The 25722-nt window shown below is 42.8% G+C and overlaps 2 protein-coding genes across 2 annotated transcripts; both read right to left on the bottom strand.

Moving 5' to 3' along the window:
• Positions 1-1608: 1608 nt before the first annotated feature.
• On the bottom strand, positions 1609-25557 carry LOC120909475 (oocyte zinc finger protein XlCOF22-like). The gene is made up of 8 exons (XM_040321251.1): positions 25403-25557; positions 25160-25291; positions 24893-24907; positions 24618-24776; positions 24356-24497; positions 22988-23086; positions 14867-14932; positions 1609-5110 (listed from the first exon to the last, which is right to left on the bottom strand). The coding sequence occupies exons 1-8, from the start codon at positions 25463-25465 to the stop codon at positions 3678-3680; spliced, it is 2109 nt and encodes a 702-aa protein (XP_040177185.1). The 5' UTR covers positions 25466-25557; the 3' UTR covers positions 1609-3677.
• Positions 12851-14849, bottom strand: LOC120909486 (gastrula zinc finger protein XlCGF17.1-like). The gene has a single exon (XM_040321262.1). The coding sequence runs from the start codon at positions 14718-14720 to the stop codon at positions 13548-13550; it is 1173 nt and encodes a 390-aa protein (XP_040177196.1). The 5' UTR covers positions 14721-14849; the 3' UTR covers positions 12851-13547.
• Positions 25558-25722: the final 165 nt, after the last annotated feature.

Raw genomic sequence — 25722 nt, 5'->3', positions numbered from 1 at the left:
ATCAGCTCTTCCTAATTTACTGGCAGGCAGGTGATTGTGCTAGCTGCAGTATTCTCACGTGGTGTATTGCCTGTGTCCTCTGCAGTGTGCACCATAAAGCTACTTGGTGTGTGCACTGCCTTTGTCCTCTGTAGTTTGCACCTAAAGCTACTTGGTGTGTACTGCCCGTGTCCTCTGCAGTTTGCACCTAAAGCTAAGTGGTGTGTACTGCCCGTGTCCTCTGCAGATTGCACCTAAAGCTACGTAGTGTGTATACTGCCTGTGTCATCTGCAGTGTGCACCTAAAGCTACGTGGTGTGTACTGCCCGTGTCCTCTGCAGATTGCACCTAAAGCTACGTGGTGTGTACTGCCCGTGTCCTCTGCATTTTGCACCTAAAGCTACGTAGTGTGTACTGTCTGTGTCCTCTGCAGTGTGCACCTAAAGGCATCAGCATACCAAGACATTTTGGACAATTTCATGCTCCCAATTTTTGTGGGAACAGTTTGGGGACGGCCCCTTTCTGGTCCAACATGACTGTGCACCAGAGCACAAAGCAAAGTCCATAAAAACATGGATGAGCGAGTTTGGGGTGGAGGAACTTTACTGGCACGCACAAGTCCTGACCTCAACCCGATAGAACACCTTTGGAATGAATTAGAGTGCAGACTGTGAGCCAACATTAGTGCCTGACCTCACAAATGCACTTCTGGAAGAATGGTCAAACCTTCCAATAGAAACACTCCTAAACCTTGTGGACAGCCATCCTAGAAGAGTTGAAGCTGTTTTATAGGTTGGGTGGGCCAACTTAATATTGAACTCTATGGACTAAGACTGGGATGCCTTCAGAAGAGGTGGGTCTTAAGTTTTTTCCTGAAGGCTCGATGGTTTTCTTCCATGCGGATGTTCGTTGGTAGAACGTTCCATAGCCGTGGTCCTTATGTGCGTGTAAAGGCAAGCGTCCCGATACTTTTGGTAATACAGTGTATAACATTTATTGAGAATACACACTACCGTGCAAAAGTTTTAGGCAGGTGTGAAATTTAAGAATTACTGTATTTATCGGCGTATACCGAGCATTTTTTTCCCTGTAAAATCAGGGGAAAATCGTGGGTGCGCGATATACGCCGATACTGTTGCAGCGGTGTTTGTTTTTTGAATTAGGCGCCGAGCGCCGCAGCCTAGAGCCGAGCCGCCACGCGATAGGAGCCGAACAAACAGGAAATCCGGCTCCTCTCGGCGCCTAATTCAAAAACGAACACCGCTGCAACCCCGGGCAACGTGCGGATGGAGGACTGGACGGACCCCGCAGACGGACACCTGGACGAACCCTGCGAGGAAGCCGCAGACGGACACCTGGACCGACACGGCGAGGAAACCGCAGACGGACACCTGGACGGACGCCACAAGGAAGGCTGGACGGACCTCGCGCACTGCCGCCGGACCGAACAAGGCCGCCGATGGACGCCGGGCAAGACACCAAAACTGTAAGTAATTTTTTTTTTTCAGGAATTTCCCTTCTAGATTAGGGGTGCGCGATATACGCCGGTGCGCGCTATAGGCAGATAAATACGGTAATAAAAAACGAAGAATGATTTCAGAAATAGAAGTATTAACAGTTTATTTTTAATCATTGAACAAAATAGAAAGTGACTGAAGAGGAGAGAATTTCAAATGAAATCAATCAATATTTGGTGTGAAGAAATGCTGTAAAGTAAAAATGATTTCAAAAATATATATTTAATTGTTTTTTTTTTTTATAAATTTTACAAAATGCAAAGTGAGCAAACTCACACAGTCAGGGATTTTGTAGGATTGGAGTCAGATGTATGATTAATTAATTATGCCAAGCAGGTGCTAATGATCATCAATTGCATATGTAGGTTGAAACGCAGTCATTCCATGAAGCGGAAACAGCTGTGTAGGAGGCATAAAACTGGGTGAGAATCTGGAACAATATTATTGTGTCTATGGTCAGCTCACCATGCTGTTTTACTCCTATTTTCATGCTTTCTTCCCTTCGGCATCGGAAGAATACCTTCGCCAGCATTGCTGTAACCATTGGGTTGTGGGGTAGATACATTGATGACGTTGTTATTGTCAAGAGTTCAGGTTTCATCATCTTTTCCTTACTGAATGATGTGAAGTTCTCTGTCTGGAGTCAGGGCAGACCAGACTGTGTATTTTTGGAGGGAAAAAGGTTCACCCTCCCTATACGGAAAGGATTCTTTGCTTTTCAGCAGTGAATTTTCTGGTGTCTAGCCAGGCTTTCTCTCCAAGAATAGCATGAATAGCATTTTTTTTATCCTACCTATTGATACAACACACACACACAAGGAAGAAGAGATTATCACAGCGATCAGGTGACCTGGAATCAGGAGATTCAGGTCCTGATCATTAGTATGGGGCCCGGGGCTCTCAGTGAGACCGCGATCTCTGTGCATGGAGTGCGCTGTGTGATGCGCTCCCAGCACAAAGGGAGATATGCATATATGCAGCCCCACTGAAAAAAGCCCAGTTCAGTGGGGCCGAATATATGCATGCGTGCGGTCGGCATAAAGGGGGTTAAACTTAAAATAAGGATTACATTTAAAAAACTGGGCGATGAACAGCCAAACTCTGCTACAAAGGTGATGTTGTAGAAGACAGTTTCATGTCACAGGTGATACACCATGGAAAAACTATGTATCTCTCTCCTCCATTCACAATGAAAAAAATGGGAGGGCAGGCTTAACAGTGACTGATCACGGTGATAGCTTCTGATTGGCTATCTGATATTTGCATGCAGTGGGCGTGAAGAGGTTAAACTTAAAAATAAAGATTACCTCTGTTAAAAAAAAAAATAGATTACATTTCAAAAACTAGGTGAGGAACAGCCAAACTCTGCTACTAAGGTGAGGTTGTAGAAGACAGCTTCATGTCGCAGGTCTAACACCATGGCCAGACTACCTATCTCTCTCCTTCATTCACACAAAAAAAAATGGGGGGCGGGCTTCAGTGACTGATCACTGTGATAACCAACCAGAGACTATCAAAGCAATCAGGTGGTCTGGAATCGGGAGTTCCAGGTCCTGATCATTAATACGGGCCCGGGGCTGTCCGTGAGATCCTGGTCTCTGTGCTGGGTGCACACCATGTGGCGCATCACCCGAAACAATGGAGGATACGCAAATATACGGCCTCACAGAAAACTGGAAGAATACCTTCAACACCATTGCTGGAACCATTGGGTTGTGGAATAGATACATCGATGATATTCTTACTGTCAACAGTTCAGGTTTCATAATCTTTTCCTTACTGAGTGATGTGAAGTTCTCTGTCTGGAGTCAGGGCAGCACAGACAGTGTGTTCTTTAAGGAAAAAAGGTTTACCTTCTGTATACAGAAAGGATTCTTTGCTTTTCAGCAGTGAATTTTCTGGTGTCCAACCAAGCTTTCTTTCCAAGAAGTTTATGAAAAATAATAGTCACCCTCATGAATTCTCTTATGTAAGTATTATGCTTTTCTGAGTAAAATATTTTCCACACTCAAAATAGAAAAGCAGACGTTCGTCCGTGTGAATTTTCTTACGTGTAGGAAGGTCTCCTTTTTGCATGAAACATTTCCCACACTCTGAACATTTGAAAGGGTGCTCACCTGTGTGACTTTTCTGGTGTATAAAAAGTTCTATTTTCTTATTAAAACATTTCCAGCACTCAGATTAGGAAAAAGGACGCTGATGTGTATGAATTTTCTGGTGTCTATGAAGGCCTCCTTTGTCTGTGAAACCTTTCCCGCACTCTAAACAGGAAAAAGGACGCTCGCCTGTGTGAATTCTCTGGTGTATAAGGAGGATTCTTTTCTGAGTAAAACATTTTCCGCACTCTGAACAGGAAAAGGGACGCTCATGTGTATGAGTTGTCTGGTGTCTAAGAAGTTTTTCTTTCACAATGAAACATTTCCCACACTCGGAGCAAGAAAAAGGACGCTCATGTGTATGAGTTTTCTGGTGTCTAAGAAGACCTCCTTTCTCTGTGAAACATTTTCCGCACTCTAAACAGGAAAAAGGACGTTCGCCTGTGTGAATTCTCTGGTGTATTATGAGGATTTCTTTCTGAGTGAAACATTTTCCGCACTCTGAACAGGAAAAAGGACGCTTATGTGTGTGAATTCTCTGGTGTCTAAGAAGGCCTCCTTTCGCTGTAAAACATTTCCCACACTCAGAACAGGAAAAAGGACGCTCACCTGTGTGAATTCTCTGGTGTACAAGGAGGACTTTTTTCTGAGTAAAATATTTCCCGCACTCTGGACAAGCAAAAGGACGCTCGCCCGTGTGAGTTCTCTGGTGCGAAATAAGTTTTTCTTTCTTAGCAAAACATTTCCCACATTCTAAACACAGAAAAGGACGTTCACCTGTGTGAATTCTCTGGTGTCTAAGAAGGTTCTCTTTGTGCGTGAAACATTTCCCACACTCTGAACATGAAAAAGGACGTTCACCAGTATGAATTCTCTGGTGTCTATCAAGTTTTCCTTTCCTGTTGAAACATTTTCCACACTCTGAACAGGAAAAGGGATGCTCACTTATGCAATTTATCTGGTCTGTAGAACAGTCTCCTTTCTTTGTGGAAAAATCCCCGCACTCCAATGAGGAAGAAAGATGTTCACGTGTGTGAGTTCTCTGGTGTCTAAGAAGGGCTCTGTTGTCAGTGAAAGGTTTCCCGCACTCTAAACATGACAATGAATTGCCTGCTATACGATCTCCTTCATGATTTAAAGAAGACTTACTAGAGGGATCTGTTGATCTACCCACACTGTGAATTTTTAGATGAGAATCTGAAGTCATATTATGAACCTCAGGATTAGATGGATCCATTGATTTTGCCAAACAATATGGTCTGTGATGTATATTTTGACCAAAGGAATTTGTTCTTGGCGAATGTGCTGTCCCATTAACTTGTCCATAACCTGGAAATAAAATAAGATCTTCATCTGAGGTATTCATATTCTGTACACAGTGTCCATCTGAGGTATTCATATTTTGCACACAGTGTCCATCTGAGGTATTCATATTTTGCACACAGTGTCCATCTGAGGTGTTCATATTCCGTACACAGTGTCCATCTGAGGTGTTCATATTCCGTACACAGTGTCCATCTGAGGTATTCATATTCTGTACACAGTGTCCATCTGAGGTATTCATATTCCATACACAGTGTCCATCTGTTGGAAAGCAATGTTTAAAAAAGTGTTATAAGGATTCTTCCAGTCTTGCATACAGGAGTCAATTATTTTGATGTAACGTTTAACAACTTCAAAGACCTCTGTCATAGCATTAGGTGCAATCATAACAAACAATTTGAATACAAGTCACATAAAGGAGACAATCTACCCAAATTTCATTGGGAAACAGTGTTTGTGCACTGATGATGATATTGTTACTGTGAGAATGGAAAGAGACCTTTGTGATGTTTGGTGATGAACCTTTCATATGGTGTACAGTATCTCCTCCTCATTTGTTGGGAACATGACGTTATATTGAGGAATAGAGATGGACCTTTCATATGGCCTTCTCCATGTCTGTCTGTCCACCTGCAAGGTGATTAATGTGGCCAGTCTCTGGGTGGAGACCAAACCTGATTTAGGCCAGTCAAGCCTGCAATCTCAGTATCTCCTCTTCATTTGTTGGGAACATAACATTAGATTGAGGAATGGAGAAGGGCCTTTAATATGGTGTACAGTATCTCCTTCTCATTTGTTGGGAACATGACAATATATTGAGGAATGGAGATGGGCCTTTCATATGGTGTACAGTATCTTCTCCTCATTTGTTGGGAACATGACATTATATTGAGGAATGGAGATGGGCCTTTCATATGGTGTACAGTATCTCCTCATTTGCTTTCCTTACAGAAGGATGTGACTTTCTCTATACAAGGAATGATTTTTGGTAGAAGAGCTGTAAAGATGTAGAATAGTGTGACACAGGTAATGTTTTTTTTTTACTGACTTAGTAGTTTATCTCATAAAATATACATGGCTACCAGTTTTTGTAGGAAAACATGGTAGAAGGTTGAATCTCAGCGTTATCTTAATACCATTTGGTATCAGGACTAAATCCTTTATTTGCTGGAGTAAAATTTGCTTTATATGGGTTTCTGCCTTCACTTGGATAAACTGTGGGTTTATTAATGTTTTTTACTTACTTGTGTCCATATGTAGAGAATATTCCTCCTGTTTACTTTTCATAATCATCTCCCCCTCCTTCATAGACTGCTGATCTCCACTCACCAACCTCTCTTCTTCTACATCTTTAATCTCAACTTTCATGCCCTTCAGTTCTTCACCCTAAACCACAAAGATGATACAACACATTTGTAAAAAGGAACAAGAGATTACATTAAAGAATGACATCTTATAGCTTAGAATTCTTTTTGAGTTCTAGCTGCTGTCATACTTACCTGATGATGGTGAGGGATGGTGTGACCTTCCTGTGTGGAATCCCGGGAATACAGAGGACGGAGACATCTCTCTGGTGGGTTCCCATTACTGGATCCATCTGTAGGAAACACACACACTGACTGAATACATTGTTTCTATGTGTTTATCAGATGATGGGGGATCTAGGTGGACCCTCCGTACTGCTCTCTCCTTTACAATAAAGTTTCCTCTTACCCGGTGATGTGAGGGGCGGCTGATTCTCCATCATGACATTCTTTAGATATCACATTACCCAATGTGAAGATCTACATATATTCACTTGTCAATCTATATTCTTGAACAGTTCCTGAATTTAGTGTTCACTACTCACCTGTGCCGATATCTAGAGAAGGTTCTTCCTTTTTAGGTGTCACCAACATCCAAGTTTCCTCCGTAGAATCTGGATAACCCGTCTCCTTATCTTCCTCTTTTACCTCAACTTTCACATACATCTGTTCATAATGCTAAACAAAAAAAATAAAATAGAAAAAAAACCTGCACACAAATAGGCTAAGAGAGTATATTCTCATACACTCTAAAGTCCATTTGTGTTCTGCCCACCTACCTGATGATGGTGAGGGATGGTGTGATCCTCCTGTGTGGAATCCCGGGAATACAGAGGACGGGGACATCTCTCTGGTGGGTTCCCATCACTGGATCCATCTGTAGGAAACACACACACTGACTGAATACATTGTTTCTATGTGTTTATCAGATGATGGGGGATCTAGGTGGACCCTCCGTACTGCTCTCTCCTTACAATAAAGTCTCCTCTTACCCGGTGATGTGAGGGGCGGCTGATTCTCCATCATGACGTCCTTGTAGAGATCCTTGTGTCCTTCTAGATACTCCCACTCCTCCATGGAGAAATAGACAGTGACATCCTGACACCTTATAGGAACCTGACACACACAATGATACAGTCACCATCCAGACACATCCCTTGTCTGTTACTGGATAATGTCCCAGAATTCCCGGCACCGCTCACCTCTACTGTCAGCAACTCGATGATCTCGTTGGTGACTTCTAGAATCTTCTTGGCACTGGTTACCTCTGTTGTCAGGCAGTGAGGGGGAGGCACTGTGATGGGTGGATCACCAAATGCTTTCTTCACTATATTATGTTCCTGTGTAAAAAAAATAAAAAACATAATAGTCTACATACTTTCCATAACCCTTCTTTCCCATTTGAGGTTAGAAGTAATGTGGAATAAATACAGATAATCAAATTTCACAACTAAAGCTTGTGTATCTCCTGTCGCTGTAGCTTCATCTCCCTCCATTCTAGGAGTGTCATAAAATACTTACCTTGCAGAAGTCTGTACAAAGTCTGTGTCCAACCACTGTCTCCTACTGCTGCTGGAACTATGTAGATACTGCCGGGCAGAAGATTGCTCTGCCTACCAGTGCTGCCTTAGATATCACAAGTACTAGAACACAAAATCCCGCACTCATCTCTGATACACAAAACAGAACCCTAAAGCCTCGTACACACGATAGGTTAATCAGAGGATAACGGTCTTGTGGACCGTTTTCATCGGTCAAAACCGATCGTGTGTGGGCCTCATAGGTTATTTAACCTTCGGTTAAAAAAAAGCCAACTTGCTTTAAAATGAACCTATGGATTGGTAACCGATCGTTAGTAGGCATGACCATCGGTTAAAAACCCACGCATGCTCAGAATCAAGTCGACGCATGCTTGGAAGCATTGAACTTCGTTTTTTTTCAGCACGCCGTTGTGTTTTACGTCACCGCGTTCTGACACGATCGGTTATTTAACCTATGGTGTGTAGGCGTGACGGACCGTCAGTCAGCTTCATCGGTTAACCTATGACAACGGTCCTTCAGACCGTTGTCCTCTGGTTAACCTATCGTGTGTACAAGGCTTAAGAAACCAGGAACTAGAGAAAATCACTGGACAGTCTTGTAGGACTGGAGACATTTGGTCTGACCTCCATCTCCTGATCCAGAGAAGACGGGGTGTCCATTATCTCACAGTGATGAGAGGCAAGAACCCCGAGACCGCTTTATGGAGGATGGATAAATGGATCTATATTTAGGATGTATCTGGTCTATAAACCAGAGGCTCTGGATGGACAGTTGGATAAATGGTTTTATATTTAGGATGTATCGGGTCTATAAACCAGAGGCTCTGGATGGACAGTTGGATAAATGGTTCTATATTTAGGATGTATCTGGTCTATAAACCAGAGGCTCTGGATGGACAGTTGGATAAATGGTTTTATATTTAGGATGTATCGGGTCTATAAACCATGACAGAATCACAGTGACTATGGAGGAAGAGGACGGACATGACGGGGGGTTACTGGGTGTAAATATAAAATAATATCTTATTACCTCCTCTGCTGCCACTTCCAACAATGTCTCCTCTCTACTTCCTCCCAACTCTCCTCTCACCCGAAACTTCCTGTTTTTTTGTGTGACATCACTTCCTCTGTCTACCTTACAACACTTCCTGTGTGTGCGTTCCACTTAGATCTATTCTTTGAGGAAAATATGTTATGTAGTGCAGAATTCTACGATGTTACATACAATATTTAATACAGATTGTACCTCATATAAATGCAGACAATACAAAAACGAAGAAAGGAAAATAAGAATTGTGTCCGTGAAATACAATCATATACACGGTATATACTGAATATATACAGTATATTTCCATATTTTTGCATTGCTTTTAATATCACCACCAGCATACTCATTACTCATTCTTTTGTTTTCACACACAGATTATACCTGGGATCAAATCCCCTCCTTTTAAAATAAATTCATGAAAAAGCAACAATATTATAATAGTAATTTAAAGTGTCATTAAACCCATTTAATAAAAAACTGTCAGTACATGCTGATAATACTCACTCTGACTATGAGACAAGTTTTCTGTATTCTGCAAAAACCTGGTTGATCCTGCTGTTCACTGACCCTCCTTCCTTGTCTGTGTCCCCGCTGCAGCTGAAGATACTGCAGAGCAGCTTTAATCTACTGAGCATGCTCCAGTTTCAGTTCCCTTTGATTCTTAACTGTGCCCATGAGTCACACATGAAGGCGTATACACTCTGGATGCTTTAAGGACCATATTAACATGAAATAATGCAAACCACTACTAATGTTACCACGCCACTCTCCCCAAAGACATATTGGTGTGTATTGTACATGACTTCTATATGCTCCCTCGCCCATGGAGAATCTCAGGCTCAGAGAGTTACAAAGGTTTTTTGTGAATTCTCTAGTGTGTAAGAAGGTCATCTTTCTGAATTAAACATTTCCAGCACTCTAAACACAAGAAACACTTGAGTGACTTTTCATATGTAAAAGGATCTAGGTGTCTGCTCAGGCTCTATTATAGTAGTAAAAATCCATTCTCCCTGACCTCCCTTTTTTTTCTACCCCCTTCCCCTAACCTGCATACCCTCTCGTTCTTTTCTCTTTTCTTTCTCTACAGGGATTTCTAATGGAGGACTTACGTACGCTTTTGTTAGGACCCAGATCTGAACCAGCAACCTCTGCTATGCCTGGTAGTATAATTTCTTGTTGAGCCACCCGAGTTGCTGGACAACTTACCCGAGACAACCTTGCCTTGTTTCTCTTGAACCCTTTGCTCCTCACATGAACTTTTGTGGCATCTATATCTTTGGTACCACTTTACTTTCTCAACTACCATTCTGCTTGATCCCAACCTGTAACCACTCGTTACCGACCTTTGGCTTGTTTCTCGACTACAGTTCTGCTTAATCTCAACCTGCAACCACTTGCTACCAACCATTGGCTTCTTCCTTGCCTACATTTCCGCTTGATCCCAACCTGTAACCACTCGTTACTGACCTTTGGCTTGTTCCTTGACTACATTTTTGCTTGATCTCAACCTGCAACCACTTGTTACTGACCTTTAGCATGTTCCACGACTACGCTTTCGCTTGATTTCCAACCTGAAACCACTTGTTGAAAAAATACGGAGGAAAACTTGGACAGCCGCACTCCAAAAAACGTTCCTTTTATTAAAAACTCATACCTTCCAACTTTTTGAGATGGGAATGAGGGACACCTATCAGCAAAAGTATGCAGGCATAGGACACACCCCTTGCCACGCCCCTTAAAGGAGAATTGTACAAAAAACAAGATTGTTTAAACCCACAAGTGCTTTTTTTACTACTACTATTCCTTCATATTGGCTTTTGGAATTTACAAGCAATTTAGAAATCAGCTGAAAGGTTTAGCGATGGAAAACCCTTTTTGATAGATAAAAAGTGCATTTTATATACAATTGTAGAGATCAGACCAAAATGAGGGACAGAGGGACATTTCTCCAAATCAGGGACAGTCCCTCAAAATCAGGGACAGTTGGGAACTATGTGTGAACTCCTTCATGGCATGAAGAAGATTCCATAGGTTTAGATGGGTCTGATGATCTAATCACGCTGTGAGATTCCAGAGGTGATCCCTCCAAATGGTAAGGTCTGTGACATATTTTGACCAATAAAATTTATTCTTGGAGACCATTTGTTTGAAAGCAATTTATTAAAAAATGTTAAAGTATGCTTTGTGTTTAGCATTCAGAAGTCATTTATGTTGGTACAGTACTTAGCAGTTTCACAGAGTTCTGGCATGGAATGGAGAGCAATTATAACAAAAGTATAAATACAAATCAGAAAAAGGATAAAACACATTCAAACCAAACTGGATAACAGTCATTGTGCAATGATGACATTTGTACTGTGATAATGCAAACAAATCTATCTCATTTGTTGGGAACATGACGTTATATTGAGGAATAGAAATGGACCTTTCATATGGTGTACATTATCTCCTCCTCATTTGTTGGGAACATGACATTATATTGAAGAATGGAGATGGACCTTTCATATGATGTACAGTATCTCCTCCTTATTTGTCGGGAACATGACGTTATATTGAGGAATGGAGATGGACCTTTCATATGATGTACAGTATCTCCTCATTTGTTGGGAACATGACGTTATATTGAGGAATGGAGATGGACATTTCATATGGCCTTCTCCATGTCTGTCTGTCCACCTGCAAGGTGATTAATGTGGCCAGTCTCTGGGTGGAGACCAAACCTGATTTAAGCCAGCCAAGCCTGCAAGCTCAGTACCTCCTCCTCATTTGTTGGGAACATGACGTTATATTGAGGAATGGAGATGGACCTTTCATATGATGTACAGTATCTCCTCCTCATTTGTTGGGAACATGACGTTATATTGACGAATGGTGATGGACCTTTCATATGGTGTACAGTATGAATGAATGAATGAATGAAAAACTTGTATAGCGCTACATATGCAAACTGAAGCCAGGTGATTCATTTCCGTTCGGATATCGGTTGGTAATGTGTTCCACAGTCGCGGTCCTTGCACTGCAAATCTCCGTTCTCCTTTTGTCTTATAACGGGCCTTTGGGATTTGAAGTAGATTTTGGTTAGTTGACCTGAGAACACGATTGGGGTTGTGGTATTTTATTTTCTCACATAGATATTGGGGAGCGATTCTTTGAACACATTTGTGCGTCAGGCAGAGGTCCTTAAATGTGATCCGGTCCTTCACGGGCAACCAGTGAAGGGACCTGATGGAGGCAGAGATTGATTCCCAGGGTTTTTTCCCTGTTCTCAGTCGTGCTGCCGTCTTCTGGACAATTTGTAGACGAGCAACTTGGTATTTTGGAAGACCTAGATACAGGGCGTTTGCATAGTCAAGGCTGGAGTTGATTATTGTTCCCACGAGGACCGATGTGTCCTCTTTTGGGATGAAGGGGATAAGTCTACGTAGCAGGCGCAGCATATGGTGAGATCCGCTGACTACTGAGCCAATTTGTGCATCCATTGTCATGTCGGAGTCAAAGGTGACTCCGAGGCTTTTGACTTTGGTCCTAGGGGTAATGATTTGTCCCAAAATGGGCGGGGGCGTCCATGACGCCGTCGCTGGTCTCTTGCAGTTAGCGTGGAACAGCAGAAGTTCTCTTTTTGCTCCATTGAGTTTAAGATAACTCTCCGTCGTCCAATTTTCTATCAAAGTAAGGCATTTCTCTAGTCCGAGATAATGATCCTTTTTACCGCTGATGCGTTTGTTGGGAACATGAAGTTATATTGAGGAATGGAGATGGACTTTTTATATGGTGTACAGTATCTCCTCCTCATTTGTTGGGAACATGACGTTATATTGAGGAATGGAGATGGACCTTTCATATGGTGTACAGTATCTCCTCATTTGTTGGGAACATGACGTTATATTGAGGAATAGAGATAACCCCTTTCATATGGCCTTCTCAATGTCTGTCTGTCCACCTGCAATGTGATTAATGTGGCCAGTCTCTGGGTGGAGACCAAACCTGATTTAAGCCAGCCAAGCCTGCAATCTCAGTATCTCTTCCTCATTTGTTGGGAACATGACGTTATATTGAGGAATGGAGATGGACTTTTCATATGATGTACAGTATCTCCTCCTCATTTGTTGGGAACATTGGGTAGTGTAGTAAATTTAACGATTACATTTTTGGGGGGAAAACTGAAGATCTGTATACCATAAGGCCTACAATACCTTCACCACCATTATTGCGACCATTAGAAGGTGGGTTAGGTGTATCTACAATAATTTTATTGTCAACTATTCAGGTTTCATTATCTTTTCATTACTGAATGATGGGATGTTCTCTGTCTGGAGTCAGGGCAGCACAGACGGTTTGTTTTTGGAGAAAAGGGATACTTTGCTGAAAGAGGTGTAGAAATGTCGAATACTATTTCACGGGAAATGGCTTAAACTGACTAAGTATCCTTCTTTACTACATCACTGAATTTTCTGGTGTCCAACCCGGCTTTCTTTCCATAAATTTTTTTTCCTGACACTCTGAACAAGAAACAGGATAGTCACCCTTGTGAATTCTCGAAGTATTATGCTTTTCCGAGTGAAACCTTTCCCACAGTCAAAACAGAAAACTGGATGCTCGTCCATGCGAGTTTTCAGATGGTCTCCTTTTTGCATGAAACATTTCCCGCACGCTGAACATTTGAAAGGGTGCTCACCTGTGGGACTTTTCTGGTGTATAAGAAGTTCTGTTTTCTCATTGAGACATTTCCCACATTCAGATCAGGAAAAAGGACGCTTGTGCGTATGAATTTTCTGGTGTCTATGAAGGCCTCCTTTATCTGTGAAACCTTTCCCGCACTCTGAACAGGAAAAAGGACGCTCGCCTGTGTGAAGTCTCTGGTGTATTAGGAGGATTCTATTCTGAGTAAAACATTTTCCACACTCCGAACAGGAAAAAGGACGCTCGTGTGTATGAGTTGTCTGGTGTCTAAGAAGTTTTTCTTTCACAATGAAACATTTCCCACACTCGGAGCAAGAAAAAGGACGCTCGTGTGTATGAGTTTTCTGGTGTCTAAGAAGGCCTCCTTTCTCTGTGAAACATTTTCCGCACTCTGAACAGGAAAAAGGACGCTCACCTGTGTGATATCGTTGGTGTATTAGGAGGATTCTTTTCTGACTGAAACATTTCCCGCACTCTGAACAAGAAAAAGGACGCTCATGCGTATGAGTTTTCTGATGTCTAATAAGGCCTCCTTTCTCCGTGAAACATTTCCCGCACTCTGAACAGGAAAAAGGACGCTCACCCCTGTGAATTCTCTGGTGTGTAAGGAGGATATTTTTCTGAGTGAAACATTTTCCGCACTCTGAACAGGAAAAAGGACGCTCACCCGTGTGAGTTCTCTGGTGAGCAGTAAGCTTTTCTTTCTTAGTGAAACCTTTCCCGCACTCTAAACAGAGAAAAGGACGCTCACCGGTGTGAATTCTCTGGTGTATGATAAGTTTTTCTTTTTTAGTGAAACCTTTCCCACACTCTGAACAGAGAAAAGGACGCTCACCTGTGTGAATTCTCTGGTGTCTATCAAGTTTTCCTTTCTTATTGAAACATTTCCCACACTCTGAACAGGAAAATGGATGCTCGCCTATGTAATTTATCTGGTCTGTAGGACAGTCTCCTTTGTTTGTGGAAAAAATCCCGCACTCCAATGAGGAAGAAGGATGTTCACGTGTGTGAGTTCTCTGGTGTCTAAGAAGTGCTCTGTTGTCAGTGAAAGGTTTCCCACACTCTAAACATGACAATGAATTGTCTCCTACATGAACTCCTCCATCATATAAAGGAGACTCCTTGGAATTAGAGGGATCTGTTGATCTATCCACACTGTGAGATTTTAGATGACTGTCTGAAGTCCTATTATGGGAATGATCAGAGGATTCCTCAGGATTTGAGGGATCCATCAATGTCTCCAAACAGTAAGGTCCGTGATGTGTTATTTGACCAAAAGAATTTGTTCTTGAAGAATGTTGTGCTGTCTCGTTATCTTGTCCATCATCTGGAGATACAATAAGATCTTCCTCTGAGGTATCATATTCACAGTGTCCATCTGAGGTGTTCATATTCCGTACACAGTGTCCATCTGAGGTATTCATATTCCGTACACAGTGTTCATCTGTTGGAAAGGAATGTTTAAAAAGGTGTTATAAGGATTCCTCTAATCTTTTTTTAACCACTTAACCCCCGGACCATATTGCTGCCCAAAGACCAGAGCACTTTTTGCGATTCGGCACTGCGTCGCTTTAACTGAAAATAGCGCGGTCGTGCGACGTGGCTCCCAAACAAAATTGGCACCCTTTTTTCCCCACAAATAGAGCTTTCTTTTGGTGGTATTTGTTCACCTCTGCGGTTTTTAGTTTTTGCGCTATAAACAAAAATAGAGCGACAATTTTGAAAAAAAATAATATTTTTTACTTTTTGCTTTAATAAATATCCCCCAAAAATATATAAAAAACGTTTTTTTTCCTCAGTTTAGGCCGATACGTATTCTTCTACATATTTGTCGTAAAAAAAAAAAATACGCAATAAGCGTTTATTGATTGGTTTGCGCAAATGTTATAGCGTTTACAAAATAGGGGGTGTTTTTATTAATATTTTTTTTTACTAGTAATGGCGGCGATCAGTGTTTTTTTTTCGAGACTGCGACATTATGGCGGACACTTTTGACATATTTTTGGAACCATTGGCATTTTTTTAGCAATCAGTGCTATAAAAATGCATTGGATTACAATAAAAATGCCACTGGCAGTGAAGGGGTTAACACTGGGGTGCGGGGAAGGGGTTAAGTATGTTCCCTGGGTGTGTTCTAACTGTAGGGGGGGTGGCCTCACTAGGGGAAATCACTGATCTTCTGTTCATACATTGTATGAACAGAAGATCAGCATTTCCCCCCTGACAGGACTGGGGAACAGAATCCCGGTCCCCGCTCTGTAACAAGCAATCGCGGGTCCCCTAGAGGCCTGCGCGAGAGCCGAGGTAGAGCTACGGGCTCTCGCGCAGGGGAGCCGACTTGCCGCCGTAATATGACGGTGGGCAGTCGGCAAGCAGTTAAGGACCGCCACGCGAACATTTACGTCAGCAGAATGGCACGGACAGGCAAATTGGCGTACAGGTACGTCCCTTTAAATTTGCTGCCTTGTGGGCACGCACGCGCCCCTGCTGCGAGCCCCGTGATCGTGCCCGCAGGACCCATGGACTTCATGTCCGCCGGTGTCCTGCGATCTTGTGTCACGGAGCTGCAGAACGGGGAGATGCCAATGTAAACAAGCATCTCCCTGTTCTGCCTAGTGACAGGACACGGATTAGTGTCGTGTCACAGTAAGCCACGCCCCCTAACAGTTATCCTAACAGAATCACTCCCTAGGACACACTTAACCCCTTCCCTGCCAGTCACATTTACACAGTAATCAGTGCATTTTTATAGCACTGATCGCTGTATAAATGTGAATGGTCCCAAAATATCGCCAAAAGTGTCCGATGTGTCCGCCATAATGTCGCAGTCGCGATAAAAATCGCAGATCACCGCCATTACTAGTATAAAAAAAAAAAAATATTAATAAAAATGCCATAAAACTACCCCCTATTTTGTAGACGATATAACTTTTGTGCAAACCAATCAATGAACGCGATTGCGATTTTTTATTTTTACCAAAAATATGTAGAAGAATACGTATCGGCCTAAACTGAGGGAAAAAAATTGTTTTCTTATATATTTGTGGGGGATATTTATTGTAGCAAAAAGTAAAAAATATTGCTTTTTTTTCAAAATTGTTGCTCTATTTTTGTTAAGAGCGCAAAAAAATAAAAACCGCAGAGGTGATCAAATACCACCAAAAGAAAGCTCTATTTGTGGGGGAAAAAAGGACGTCAATTTTGTTCGGGAGCTACGTCGCACGACCGCGCAATTTTCAGTTAAAGCGACGCAGTGCCGAATCGCAAAAAGTGCTCTGGTCTTTGGCCAGCCAAATGGTTCGGGGCTGAAGTGGTTAACATGGGAAGAACAGACTGTGTTTTTGGAAATAATTTTTTTTTTAACCTCTGTATACAGAAAGGATTCTTTTCAGAAGTGCTTTAAAAATGTTGAATAGTATTCCACAGGTAATGGTTTTTAATAAATTAATATTGTATCTCAGAAAATATTAAAAAAAAGACTAGCAATTTTACAGGAAAAAATGTAACTGTATCGGCATTTAGTGTTTTTTACTTACTTGTCTCCATTTGTAGAGAAGGTTCCTCCTGTTTACTTTCCATAATCATCTCCTCCTCCTCCATAGACTGCTGATCTCCACTCACCAACCTCTCTTCTTCTTCCTCTTTATACTCAACTTTGATGACTTTCAGTTCTTCGCCCTAAACCCCAAAGATGGTTGAAAGAGGAAAACAAATTTAAATAAAAGAACGTCCTATAATAGCTCAGAGAACATTGGTCTCCATGTTTTCTCCCATGTACCTGATCTTGCTGAGGGATGGTGTGATCTTCTTGTGTAGGATCCGAGGAATACAGAGGACAACCCTCCTCCATAGACTGCTGATCTCCACTCACAAACCTTTCTTCTTCTTCCTCTTTAATATCAACTTTGATGTCTTTCAGTTCTTCACCCTAAACCCCAAAGATTACAGAACACATTTGTAAAAAAAAAGGAACAAAAGATTACACAGAAAAATGTCCTCTCATACCATAGAATTGTTTTTGAGGTCTCCATGCTCATTACAACCTACCTGATGATGGTGAGGGATGGTGGGATCCTCCTGTGTGGTATCCCGGGAATACAGAGGACTGGGACATCTCTCTGGTGGGTTCCCATTACTGGATCCAACTGTAGGAAACACACACACTGACTGAATACATTGGGCTAGATTCAGTAAGTGTTACTGTGGCGTATCAGTCGATATGCCGTCGTAACTCTGAATTTACGCCGTCGTAAATTTAAGCGTATTCTGGAAACCAGATACGCCTAAATTAGGCTAAGATACGAGCTGCGCAAGTCTCTTACGCCGTCGTATCTTAGGGTGCATATTTCCGCTGGCCGCTAGGTGGCGCTTCCGTCATTTTCGGCGTAGAATGTGCAAATGACCTAGATACGCCGATTCACATACATGCGCACGGCGGTATTTTTTTACGTTGTTTGCGTAAGGCTTTTTCGGCGTTGCGTTGCTCCTGCTTCTATGAGGCGCACGCAATGTTAAGTATGGACGTCGTCCCGCGTCGAAATTTGAAAATTTTACGTTGTTTTCTCCCGTGAATGGGGCTGGACGTAATTTACGTTCATGTCGAAACCAATACGTCCTTGCTGCGTACTTTGGAGCAATGCACACTGGGATAAGTACACGGACGGCGCATGCGCCATTCGTAAAAAACGTCAATCACGTCGGGTCACGAGTAATTAACATAAAACACACCCCCCCCATCCTCATTTGAATTAGGCGCGCTTACGCCGGCCGCATTTACGCTACGCCGCCATAAGTTAGGAGGCAAGTACTTTGTGAATACAGTACTTGCCTCTCTGACTTACGGCGGCGTAGCGTAAATACGATACGCCTCCGGAAAGATGCGCCGCCCTACCTGAATCTAGGTATATGTGTTTATCAGATGATGGGGGATCCAGGTGGACCCTCCGTACTGCTCTCTCCTTTACAATAAAGTCTCCTCTTACCCGGTGATGTGAGGGGCGGCTGATTCTCCATCATGACGTCCTTGTAGAGATCCTTGTGTCCTTCTAAATACTCCCACTCCTCCATGGAGAAATAGACAGTGACATCCTGACACCTTATAGGAACCTGACACACACAATGATACAGTCACCATCCAGACACATCCCTTGTCTGTTACTGGATAATGTCCCAGAGGCTTTGGATAGACAGTTGGATAAATGGCTCTATATTTAGGATGTATCCGGTCTATAAACCAGAGGCTCTGGATGGACAGTTGGATAAATGGTTCTATATTTAGGATGTATTTGGTCTATAAACCAGAGGTTCTGGATGGACAGTTGGATAAATGGTTCTATATTTAGGATGTATTTGGTCTATAAACCAGAGGTTCTGGATGGACAGTTGGATAAATGGCTCTATATTTAGGAAGTATCTGGTCTATAAACCAGAGGCTCTGGAGGGACAGTTGGATAAATGGCTCTATATTTAGGACGTATCTGGTATATAAACCAGAGGCTCTGGAGGGACAGTTGGATAAATGGCTCTATATTTAGGACGTATCTGGTATATAAACCAGAGGTTCTGGATTGACAGTTGGATAAATGGTTCTATATTTAGGACGTATCTGGTCTATAAACGAAAGGTTCTGGATGGACAGTTAGATAGATGGTTCGATATTTCGGTTTCTTTTACCTCCTCTGCTGTCGGTTTCCAATTGTCTCTCTACTTCCTCCCAACTCAACGATCACCCGGAATTTCCTGCTTCTATGTGACATCACTTCCTGTCTGAGTTTCACACACAAGAAGTGATATCACCACCTTGTGTAGAATACAAATACTACAGTCTACATTTTGTAGGATAATATGTTACATACAATGTAATATCTGCCTATTGTACCTTCTAGAAATGCAGACAATGAAATAAAAATTAAAAATTCTAATTTGGTCATTAAAAATAGCCCCCCCCACCATCCACACTACATTCTCCGACAGCTCTCCCCCACCATCCACACTACATTCTCCGACAGCTCTCCTCCACCATCCACACTACATTCTCCGACAGCTCTCCTCCACCATCCACACTACATTCTCCGACAGATCTCCTCCACAATCCACACTATATTCTCCGACAGCTCTCCCCCCCCATCCACACTACATTCTCCGACAGATCTCCTCCCACCATCCACACTACATTCTCCGACAGCTCTCCCCCACCATCCACACTACATTCTCCGACAGCTCTCCTCCACCATCCACACTACATTCTCCGACAGCTCTCCCCCCACCATCCACACTACATTCTCCGACAGCTCTCCCCCACCATCCACACTACATTCTCCGACAGCTCTCCCCCACCATCCACACTACATTCTCCGACAGCTCTCCCCTCACCATCCACACTACATTCTCCGACAGCTCTCCCCCACCATCCACACTACATTCTCCGACAGCTCTCCCCCACCATCCACACTACATTCTCCGACAGCTCTCCTCCCACCATCCACACTACATTCTCCGACAGCTCTCCCCCACCATCCACACTACATTCTCCGACAGTTCTCCTCCACCATCCACACTACATTCTCCGACAGCTCTCCCCCACCATCCACACTACATTCTCCGACAGCTCTCCTCACACCATCCACACTACATTCTCCGACAGCTCTCCCCCACCATCCACACTACATTCTCCGACAGTTCTCCTCCACCATCCACACTACATTCTCCGACAGCTCTCCCCCACCATCCACACTACATTCTCCGACAGCTCTACTCCACCATCCACACTACATTCTCTGACAGCTTTCCCAACTGTCACATTTAACTTTTATTGATTATTATTATTATTCTGTACACAGTGACAATTTGTTGGAGAATATATTGCATTTTAAGTATACTTAGTATTTAACATTCAGAAGTCATATATGCTGGTACAGCACTCAACAGTTTCAGAGTTCTAGCACACAATTTGATACAATCGTACAAAAAAAGTAAATGCAAACCAGAAAAAAGGAGACATTTGTATTGTGAGGATGCAAATGGGGCTTCCTTTACTTCATTTGTTGGGAACATGATGTTATATTGAGAAATGGAGGTGGACCTTTCATATGGTGTACAGTATCTCCTCCTTATTTGTTGGGAACATGACGTTATATTGAGGAATGGAGATGGACCTTTCATATGGCTTTCTCCATGTCTGTGTGTCCACCTGCAAGGTGATTAATGTAGCCAGTCTCTGGGTGGAGACCAAACCTGATTTAAGCCAGCCAAGCCTGCAATCTCAGTATCTCCTCTTTATTTGTTGGGAACATGACGTTATACAGTGGAACCTCGGATTACGAGCAACGTGGTTAACAAGCGTTTCGCAATATGAGCACTGTATTTTTAAAAATCGTAACTTGATTTGCGAGTGTTGTCTCACAAAACTAGCACAATTCAGGCCAAAGTGGTGTTCAGTGGCCTGAGGGGGGGGGGGGCGATCACAGCCAATTGGCGCCGTTCGGAAATGCACGGAAAAGCCCAAGGACAGCTCGGCTGACCTTGGCAAATCTCAGGAACAATGTCTTTCCGAGGTTTGCCAAGGTGTCCCCGGGCCTTTTCGGCGGGTTCCGAAGCTCTCCAGCTCCCCCCCCCGCCTCTGGCGGCATGAGGTATTGCATGTCATTGAAATCAATGCGGAACAAATTATTTTAGTTTCTATTGACTTCAATAGGGATACTCCCTTTGATATGCTAGTACTTTGGATTACGAGCATTCTCCTGGAAGAGATTATGCTCTTAATCCGAGGTTCCACTGTATTGAGGAATAGAGGTTGACCTTTCATATGTTGTACAGTATCTCCTCCTCATTTGTTGGGAACATGACGTTATATTGAGGAATAGAGATGGACCTTTCATATGGTGTACAGTATCTCCTCCTCATTTGTTGGGAACATGACATTATATTGAGGAATGGAGATAGACCTTTCATATGGTGTACAGTATCTCCTCATTTGTTGGGAACATGACGTTATATTGAGGAATGGAGATGGACCTTTCATATGGCCTTCTCCATGTCTGTCTGTCCACCTGCAAGGTGATTAATGTGGCCGGTCTCTGGGTGGAGACCAAACCTGATTTAAGCCAGCCAAGCCTGCATTCTCAGTACCTCCTCCTCATTTGTTGGAAACATGACATTATATTGAGGAATGGAGATGGACCTTTCATATGGTGTACAGATTCTCCTCTTCATTTGTGAATTCTCTGGTGTTTTAGTAGTTTTTCCTTCACAATGAAACTTTTCCCACACTCGGAACAAGAAAAAGGACGCTCACCTGTGTGAATTTTTTGGTGTTGAAAAAGGCCGGCATTGTGAGTAAAACATTTACCGCACTCTGAGCAGGAAAAGGGACGCTCACCCGTGTGAATTCTCTGGTGTTGAAAAAGGCCCTCTTTGCGAGTAAAACATTTCCCGCACTCTGAGCAGGAAAAAGGACGCTCCCCCGTGTGACTTCTCTGGTGAGTAGTAAGCTTTCCTTTCTGAGCGAAACATTTACCGCACTCTGAACAAGAAAAAGGACGCTCACCTGTGTGACTTCGCTGGTGAGTAGTAAGCTTTCCTTTCTGAGTAAAACATTTCCCGCACTCTAAGCATGAAAAAAGATGCTCACCTGTGTGAATTCTTTGGTGTTGAAAAAGGCTTTCTTTGTGAGTAAAAAATTTCCCACACTCTGAACAAGAAAATAGATGCTCACCCGTGTGAATTCTCTGGTGTTGAAAAAGGCCCTCTTTCTTAGTAAAGCATTTCCCACACTCTGAGCAGGGAAAAGAACGTTTATCTGTGTGAATTTTCTGGTGATAAGAGAGACTCACTTTGTGAGTAAAACACTTCCCACACTCTGAGCAGGAAAAAGGACGTTCACCTGTGTGACTTCTCTGGTGTACAAGGAGGCCTCCTTTCTGAGCGAAACATTTCCCGCACTCTGAACAGGAAAAAGGACGCTCACCTGTGTGTTTTCTCTGGTGTCTTAAAAGGCCCGCTTTGTGAGTAAAACATTTCCCACACTCTGAGCAGGAAAAAGAACGCTCACCTGTGTGAATTTTCTGGTGTTTAAGGAGGCCTCCTTTCTGAGCGAAACAATTTCCGCACTCTGAGCAGGAAAAGGGACGTTCCCCTGTGTGAATTCTCTGGTGAATAAGCAGTCTTCCTTTTAGAATGAAACATTTCCCACACTCTAAACAGGAAAAGGGACGCTCGCCTGTGTGAGTTCTCTGATGAATAAGGAGTCTTCCTTTTTTAGGGAAACATTTCCCGCACTCTGAACAGGAAAAAGAAAGGTCACCTGTTTGAATGTTCTGGTGAGTAACACCTTTTTCTTTCTTAGTGAAACATTTCCCACCCTTGGTGAAGGAAGAAGGCTGTTCTTGTGTGCGAGTTCTCTGGTGTCTAACAAGTGCTTTGTTGTCAGTGAAAGATTTCCCGCACGCTAAACCTGACAATGAATTGTCTATTATGTGAACTCCTTCATGGGTAGAAGAATCTGAGGTATTCATATTCTGTACACAGTGTCCATCTGAGGTGTTCATATTCCGTACACAGTGTCCATCTGAGGTGTTCATATTCCGTACACAGTGTCCATCTGTTGGAAAGGAATGTTTAAAAAAGTGTTATAAAAATTCTGACAACCGTGATGGACCTTTCATATGATGTACAGTATCTCCTCCTCATTTGTTGGGAACATGACGTTATATTGAGGAATGGAGATGGACCTTTCATATGGTGTACAGTATCTCCTCCTCATTTGTTGGGAACATGACGTTATATTGAGAAATGGAGATGGACATTTCATATGGCCTTCTCCATGTCTGTCTGTTCACCTGCAAAGTGATTAATGTGGCCAGTCTCTGGGTGGAGACCAAACTGATTTAAGCCAGCCAAGCCTGCAATCTCAGTATCTCCTCCTCATTTGTTGGGAAAATTACGTTATACAGTGGAACCTCGAATTGCGAGTAACACGGTTAACAAGCGTTTCGCAATGCGAGCACTCCATTTTTAAAAATCGTAACTCGGTTTGCGAGTGTCTCACAAAACAAGCACAATTCAGGCCAAAGCGGTGAGCAGTACCGCGTCTGGCCTGAGGTGGGGGGGAGCCGCGGAGCCGAATGGCGCTGATCACAGCCGATCTGCGCCGTTCGGAAATGCACGGGAAGGCCAGAGGACAGCTCGGCTGACCTCAGCAAACCTCAGGAACAAAGTCTTTCCAAGGTTTGCCAAGGTGTCCTCGGGCCTTTTCGGATGTTTCGAGGCTCTCCGGTGCCCCCCTCCCCCCCCGCCTCTGGCCACATGTGGTATTGCATGCCATTGAAGTCAATGCGGAAGGATTTATTTTCATTTTCATTGACTTCAATGGGGAAACTCGCTTTGATATGTGAGTACTTTGGATTACAAACATTCTCCTGGAACGGATTATGCTCGTAATCCGAGGTTCCACTGTATTGAGGAATAGAGATGGACCTTTCATATGGTTACAGTATCTCCTCTTAATTTGTTGGGAACATGACGTTATATTGAGGAATGGAGATGGACCTTTCATATGGTTACAGTATCTCCTCCTAATTTGTTGGGAACATGACGTTATATTGAGGAATGGAGATGGACCTTTCATATGGTGTACAGTATCTCCTCCTCATTTGTTGGGAACATGACGTTATATTGAGGAATGGAGATGGACCTTTCATATGATGTACAGTATCTCCTCCTCATTTGTTGGGAACATGACGTTACTTTGAGGAATGGAGATGGACCTTTCATATGGTTACAGTATCTCCTGTGGGGACATGACGTCATTATTTATAGAAGTAAAATGAAAATGTGAACTCTCTCTCTGCATTTAGTGATTAATACTTACGAAGATCTATATAGAGAGAAGGTTCATCCTGTTTACTTTCCGTAATCATCTCCCCCTCCTCCATAGACTGCTGATCTCCACTCACCAACCTCTCTTCTTCCTCCTCTTTACCTTCGCCTTTGATGTCTTTCAGTTCTTCACCCTAAGGCCCAAAGATGATAGAAAGCATTTGAAATAGGAAACAAGAGATTATATAGAAGAATGTAATATGATTGCTTAGAATACATTTTTAGGTCTACATGGTCCATCCCATTTACAGTACCTGATGATGGTGAGGGATGGTGTGATCTTCCTGTGTGGAATCCCGGGAATACAGAGGACAACCCTCCTCCAAAGACGGCTGATCTCCACTCATCAACTTCTCTTCTTCTTCTTCTTCTTCCTCTTTAATCTCAGCTTTGATGTCTTTCAGTTCTTCAACCTGAACCCCAAAGATGATACAATATATTTGTAAGAAAGGAACAAAAGATTGCATAGAAAAGTGTCCTCTCATGCCTTAGAATTCTGTTTGAGTTCTAGTTGCTCAGTCCCACCTACCTGATGATGGTGAGGAATGGTGTGACCTTCCTGTGTGGAATCCCAGGAATACAGAGAATGGGGACATCTCTCTGGTGGGGGAGCTCCACTCACCAACATCTCTTCCTTTTCCGCTTTGATCTCAAATTTGATGTCTTTCAGTTCTTCACCCTAAACTCCAAACATGATAGAATTAATTAATAAAGAAGAAAACATAGTTACATAGAATAATGTCATCTCATAGCTCTGAGTGCATTTTAGGTCTCCGCGTACCTCATCTTGCTTAGCGATGGTGTGATCCTCCTGTGTGGAATTCCGGGAATACATAGGACCTCCCTCCTCCATAGACTGCTGAGATCCACTCACCAAAGACTCTTCTTCCTCTTTGATCTCAGCTTTGATGTCTTTCAGTTCTTCATCCTAAACCCCAAAGATGATAGAATACATTTGTAAAAAGGAACAAGATATTACATAGAAAAATTACCCCTCATACCTTAGAATTGTTTTTGAGTTCGAGTTGCTCAGTCCCACCTGATCTATATAGAGAGAAGATTCCTCCTGTTTACTTTCCATAATCATCTCCCCCTCCACCATAGACTGCTGATCTCCACTCACCAACCTCTCTTCTTCTTCACCTTTGATGTCTTTCAGTTCTTCACCCTAAACCCCAAAGATAATAGAAAGCATTTGAAATAGGAAACAAGAGATTATATAGAAGAATGTCCTCTTATAGCTTAGAATACTTTTTGAGTTCTGGTTCCTCACTCCCACCTACCTGATGATGGTGAGGGATGGTGAGATCTTCCTGTGTGGAATCCCGGGAATACAGAGGACAGGGACATCTCTCTGGT

The sequence above is a fragment of the Rana temporaria genome, chromosome 8, assembly GCF_905171775.1.
Source record: "Rana temporaria chromosome 8, aRanTem1.1, whole genome shotgun sequence".
Taxonomy (NCBI): domain Eukaryota; kingdom Metazoa; phylum Chordata; class Amphibia; order Anura; family Ranidae; genus Rana; species Rana temporaria.
Note: the sequence above shows the minus strand (reverse complement) of the source record. Positions and strands in the feature narration are given on the sequence as shown.

Bases quoted from the DNA above. Each gene is read 5' to 3' on its own strand.
- LOC120909486 (XM_040321262.1), bottom strand. From the start codon at position 14,720: ATGGATCCCTCAAATCCTGAGGAATCCTCTGATCATTCCCATAATAGG.
- LOC120909475 (XM_040321251.1), bottom strand. From the start codon at position 25,465: ATGGTGGAGGGGGAGATGATTATGGAAAGTAAACAGGAGGAATCTTCT. The intron at 23,087-24,355 runs GTAAGTATTAAT...CCTTTCCAACAG, and splicing joins TTCTCTCTATATAGATCTTC to ATGGACACTGTGTACGGAAT. The intron at 14,933-22,987 runs ATTCTTCTACCC...CCTTTCCAACAG, and splicing joins ACAGAATATGAATACCTCAG to ATGAACACTGTGTACGGAAT.